Raw genomic sequence first — 6,083 nt, 5'->3', positions numbered from 1 at the left:
AGGCCGACGACATGAGGAGCCGTGATGCTGCTGTGACGGACCCCCCCCCCCCTCCCCGGGTGAGCAGCTTTGACCATTGGTACAATCTGGAATAAATGTAGATAACTGAGGTTCTACTTCCTGCCTCTTCACCGGGTCCATGTGTACAAGCTGATGTAGACCAATCAGTCAGCTGATGTTTCCAAGTTGTTTTATTTATTCATTCATAATGTACAAACAAAGCTTATTGAAAAACAGACATTAAACATAAGGCTGTGTGTCTGATGGATGAGATGATGATTATGATGATGATGAGGATGATGATGATGGGACAGGAAGTGAAGCTCACTCCTCTTTTTTCCAGAGGCTGGATCCAGTGGTCATGATGTTCTGCCTTCAGGCTCCGTGTCTACACATCAGCTGTGGTCACATTGTTACTCAGGTACTTAGCTTTCAGACTGCGATAATCTAGAGCGATGAAGTCAGACGTTTTTAACAACTCACAATACAAAAGCTTAAGAGCGCGGCGATGAAAAATGTTTGAATAATATTAAGATTTATCATCATCCTAAAGTGGAGCGTCCCTGTTTAATTCTGGCACAGCTGCTGTATCTTCCCTGCCAGGTCCAGGCAGTGCAGGATCCGGACTCTCTCCCTCTGCAGCTCCTCGGGTCCCACGCCGCCCGCCAGCTTGGCGGAGAACTGGATGAGGTCCTGCATGAAGAGGCCCACGGTGCCTCTGGGTGCGGGAGGGATCTGGGTCAGGGTGCAGGAGTCAAACTTGAAGTTAATGTTCTTGACCCTGGGAAGACCCGGTCCCCGTTCCTCGATCCACGTCAGAGGCCTGGGAGGACACAGGTGAGATTGTGTGAGGTGGTTTTCTACAGCAGCGGCGTTTAAACATGATGCTGATCCGCCTGTGACTAGAAAATGTGCAGGACGAGACCAGGTGAGAGGAGGTTCATATGACAAATACTGTGAGGCGATTCTAGAATGCAGATTGGGCCAAAACAACTTGACATACGTGTTAAGACGTTAAATCTTAAGATGACAGAAAATACCATCTCAACACGTCTATTTTTAAAACGTCTTAAGACATTTAAATTCGGGTTCTACCACTTCATCAGTTTCTGAGGGGAAACCCTAGAGACCTTAATCATTTCAAGAGAAGAAACTATTTCCGATTCAACCTACCTACGAATTGAGGTTAGGAATATTGACATATATTATTAATAATAATATTGTTTTATATATATATATATATATATATAATACTGGCATTATTAATATCTGCATTTTTACAGGCTACTACTTATTGAGAAAAATTTAGCTTCAATATCGTAATTGACGTATTCATTCATCAAGTGTTAAGATCCTCTCTGCTCAGTGGAGCCAGTGTGTGAATTAAGTTTTACATTGTGATTATAATTAAAACAAAGTCTAATTTTACATTTGTCCTTTCATGACTGAATGAGGACGTTTTTCCTGTTAAATTCCACATTTGTGTTTAGAAAGAAAAAGTGACTGGATGAAAAAACGTATGGTCTCCACGGGAATGAGAACCTGTAAAGACGGCGCAGGTGAGGGGGGCGGAGCTGGAGTGGAGCAGGGAAGCAGAGCGAGGAGCACACCTGAGCCCCTCGTATATACTTCATACAAACGGATACTTGAACTTAAACAGATTTCACTCAGACCCGCTCGAGTTCACTGCTCAAGTCTCAGTGATGGAGTCGGGAGTTCTAACTAACTCTTGAGCCCCTGGAGCCTGAGCTGTGACACGTCCGTTCATCCTCTCTCACCTGTTGTCAGAGGTGCGCAGCTCTGCGGTCATCTTGCTGTAGTTAGCAGAGCCGTCCTCCATGGTTGCTGCGGTTACTGACAGCTCACCGAACAGATCGACCAACCAGGTGAGGCGAGCGATGCCGCTGAATGCTGGGAAACCAAAGCCGGGCTTCAGAGTTCCACCTGTGCATGTCAGACCGGTGTTAATGTGACTGTGCCTTAATACACTGCGGGACATGAGCCATCCTCTAACACTAAACACACTTTCAGTCCTAACTTTAAAGCTGAGATGTGTCAGGAGTCACGGTAACCATGGAGACACACACACACGTCTGTTACCTGTGAAATGAAGAGTGCCTTCCTCCAGGGTTTTTCCCTCCACCTCTCTCTTCAGCAGTTTGTAGTCCTCTGTCAGCAGCTCTATGTGTTCCACATGGAGAATCACCCCTGACACACACACACACACACACACACACACACACACACACGTAGTCAGTAGCACCGCTGATGATGCTGAGCTGCAGAGCTGCAGGTGTGCACAGCCAGGTACTGAACATAGACCCGATGAACACGCAGCCTGCAGGTGGACACACACCTGTGCGTGCGGACACACACCTGTGCGTGCGGACACACTGTCGGCAACAGGCCTCACCTTTCTCCCGGGCGACGTCCCACAGCTCCACAGCGGCCTTGTGGTTCATGGTCATGGGATACTCGACGCAGACGTGTTTCCCTGCCTGCAGAAAAGTTCTGATGAGAAAGGAGGAGTTCTCTGGGTCAAAACGAGGAGCAGTTGCCTATTTACACATTCAGCAGCCGCACAGAAACAGTAACATTCATCTAGAGTCATCTGTGTGTGGTCTCCTCTAGCTGCGACATGTTCCACTGTGTTCACTTTCTCGCCCCTTTTTTCTGCCGCAAGGTCTTTCAGAGCACAGCCGCCGTGAACACACCCGCCCAGCACACACCCGCCCGGCACGGTGCCGTTACAACAGGAACACTGCAACTGCACCGCGCACGCCCTTCAAAATAAGTTTCACAAGTTTTAAAAGCTCACTCTCTCTCCGCTGCATCTGTGTGTGTTTGCTCTGTCAGTGCATGTGATGAAACCCTTGCCTGTCCAAACAGGAGTGGTAAACTCAACTGGCAGCGGAAAAGTGAATGTGATTGGTCATGACTGTCGCAACCTCCAACCTCAGCATAAAACACCAAAGTGCATTTGGCACACCCGCCGAGTCACCGGGTAGGTGATCTGCAGCGCCGGTTGGATTTATGTTGTCACACATGTGGAAGTATTCACTGTACAGACTACTGAGTGCGCACACACTTTACCTGACACTGTCCTCATGTAATGCGTTCTCAGTGCAGATGAAGGCCACCTGGATGTCCTCTCTGCTCACAGCCTCCTCAACCGAGATCTGACTCAGCCCCTGCTGAGGCTCCTGGCTCCGCCTGTGGACAGAAACACACCGTCACCTTCTGACGTGACGCACATACAGTGGGCAACAGTGATGACAAGAGATAAAACGATTATCGTGCCACAACAATTCTCAACCCTAGAAAAAGATGTTTAAATGTTAAATGTGTGGTGTTTCATTATTACATCCCCAGAGGTCTGATGTCGCTGATGTCGTTGATGTAACCGGACAAGTGTTTGTCCAGATGTGCTGCGCTCTGGTTTGCACCAAAGGGAGCCTGAAGCTGTCACGTGCTTGTGGTTCATCTTCGTCTGTATCCACAGATATTTTTCACTTTCATAAATACTGATAAACACTCAGGTTTTTATTCACACTGACTTCCTATAACAGCCTGCACGACCCATGTTTTACGCGGGTCCATATTCCATAATATGGAGTAACACTATGCAGCAGCACTCAATAAAACTTATGCAGTGTCAGCAAAATACTATCTATTTTATCTTTTAAAGACGAAGAGACCATTTTTTCCTAAGCTTTTATCTCCTCACGCCTCGACTGCTGCAGCAGCCTCTTCACCTGCCTCGCCCACAGATCCGTCCATCAGCTCCAGACTTTGACCCAGATTCGGGAGAAGCTTTAAGCGTCCTTACTCCGGCTCCCAGTACGTTTCCGAATGGATTCGAAGATCCTACTGTTGACCTCTAAAAGCTCCTGACAGCCTCTTTCCCTGTATAGCTGACCTCTGAACCGTAAAGAAACCGGCTTGTAGCCTGAGGTCTGTTAGTTGCTCCTGAGGCAAAACTAAAAACCAGAGGTGACGGAGGTTTTCACAGTCACAGCCTGAAACTGCCGGAGGAAATCAGCTGAGCCGAGTCAGTGACCTCTTTAAATCTCGTCTTGAAACAAACTTTTATTCTAGAGCTTTTCCCCATTTTACTTCATTCTGTCTAAGTCAGCTTCATCAGTACCTACTAGATATTTATGCTTTTATTGATTTTTACTGCTCACTCTTGCTGCCTTTGATTTATTTGCATATCAAGACACTTTAATTGTTTTTTTCTGATTTGCTTGTTTTAACTTATATGACCTGTGTGTCTTATTCTGCTGCTTTGCGTAAAACACTTTGTAACGTGGGTTTAGAAAAGTGCTCTATAAATAAAGATTATCATTATTATTATTATTATTGTCATTAATTCCATTCATATACAATATTTTTTCATAATATCCAATATTACTGAATATAACTCAATTCTGGATATTGCCCCATCCTATTGTAACACTCATGTTTTAAAGCCTTTTGCATCTGTGATATGAAAACATTAGATTTCCACACAGTTCCACAGGAATAAAGAGTCTGTGTCCTGGTCATAGTTTAGATATAAAAATCCAAGTGCAGCACAGGGGGCCTCTCCTGCGTGCCCCCCCCCCCCCGGACAAGGCCCATCAGCCAAAGAGTCAGTTGCTTGCGTGTACCTGTGTATGCTGGATTACCTGGACACGAATCCTTTGACACGGAGGTTCTCTGCAGGACTCCCAGGCAGCGGAGACAACATGTCTCTGATTCTCACCGAGCCTGCTGTGCCGAGGCCGACCACCACTGCTCCCAACATACTGACTGAGACACAGAGCACACAGCTGAGAGAGGAGGTACACAGATATAACTATAGATAACTAAGGGAAACAAATGTGCAAATTCAGCAGGGACATGAAATATATGCGTAAACATTTTAAAGGAGAGCTATTATCCTCATTTACAGCCGACTCCACTACAGCAGCTTTACATGGTTCACAGTTCAAAACAAAACTGCCCGGTGCCGCCTCATCCTCTTACAGGTGAACGATGATTAGAAATATTATAGAAATCTCAATATGGTCAAGTGAAATATCCAAATCGCAGCAGCTGCAATTTTTTAATGTAAAGGATGTAAAGGAACATGTTTGTTTGGTATAAGAAACAAAAATCACATCATCATCTTTTCTATTCTTTATACAGGACAGAGCTCACAGCAGGACGTCCCTGTTCAGTAAATATTTAACCCATCTCCTGCTGATTGTGACATAACTCTGGATTTAGACTTTCGATCGCAATCTGTATATGAATGTGTAAAGAAAAATCTGACATCAGATCGTTACAGGAAATAGAAAAACAATTGAAACCTGGTGCTCAGAGCAGACAGACACCTGAACATCAGCTATGTTCATCTCAGCATCTGAAACTGTAGCCATGTTTAGTATGAACGTCCATCACTGAAACATTCTAAATATATGACAGGAAAAAAGGAGAAACATAATAGGTCTCCATTAATAATAAATGAGTTTCCACATTTTAAACTCAATATAAAGCAGTTGTGTCTTGTTTCTCAATGGTCTGATTGTTTCCATTAAATTCTCATGATAAACTGATGAACTGTTGTATTAACCCATAAACTAATGTAATATGTACATATATTGAGTTTCCGCATATGAAATATATGTGCGTATAAAAAGATATACAAAATCTATATAAGAAACCTATTGGAGGAAAAAACGTCATATATTAATATATATTTGTTGCCCATACAAATATGTACGTTTATGTATGAAGCTTACATTGTAGACACACTGTATGTTACAAAGATGTATATCAGATGACAAAAACTAAGTAGTGAGTCTAAATGATCCTGCTGTGTAAACTACAGCTGCTTCTCTACACTGCTAATGCGCAACCCGCGCCTCTCACTGTGGACATCATGTGACTTTAAATGTCTCTTCAGTGGCATTTAGCTGAGCAGACAAACAGCAGATGAAATGAATGTTGCTATAACAACAGCGCAGGTCACACAGCGGCGGTGGTGGTGGAGGCAGGTGATCAAAGAGGTGTGAACCAGCCGTCGACACCTGTCCGGTGTTTTAGACATATAAGCC

General features: G+C 44.6%; 1 protein-coding gene across 1 annotated transcript in view; it reads right to left on the bottom strand.

Moving 5' to 3' along the window:
- Window positions 1-173: 173 nt before the first annotated feature.
- blvra (biliverdin reductase A) overlaps window positions 174-6,083 on the bottom strand; it is a 6,333-nt gene continuing 423 nt past the window's right edge. The window contains exons 2-7 of the mRNA XM_023398279.2: window positions 4,671-4,794; window positions 3,094-3,213; window positions 2,414-2,511; window positions 2,101-2,208; window positions 1,779-1,944; window positions 174-823 (exon numbers count right to left, since the gene is read on the bottom strand). Coding sequence (XP_023254047.1) covers window positions 568-823; window positions 1,779-1,944; window positions 2,101-2,208; window positions 2,414-2,511; window positions 3,094-3,213; window positions 4,671-4,789 — 867 coding nt within the window. The 5' untranslated portion in view covers window positions 4,790-4,794 and the 3' untranslated portion in view covers window positions 174-567. The remainder of the gene's footprint in view (window positions 824-1,778; window positions 1,945-2,100; window positions 2,209-2,413; window positions 2,512-3,093; window positions 3,214-4,670; window positions 4,795-6,083) is intronic.

Source organism: Seriola lalandi, unplaced genomic scaffold (assembly GCF_002814215.2).
Source record: "Seriola lalandi dorsalis isolate HSWRI2012SDOR001 ecotype SW California unplaced genomic scaffold, Sedor1 jcf7180002054981, whole genome shotgun sequence".
In the NCBI taxonomy this organism is placed as follows: domain Eukaryota; kingdom Metazoa; phylum Chordata; class Actinopteri; order Carangiformes; family Carangidae; genus Seriola; species Seriola lalandi.
The sequence above is the reverse complement of the archived record's forward strand: the minus strand, read 5'-3'. Positions and strand labels throughout refer to the sequence as shown.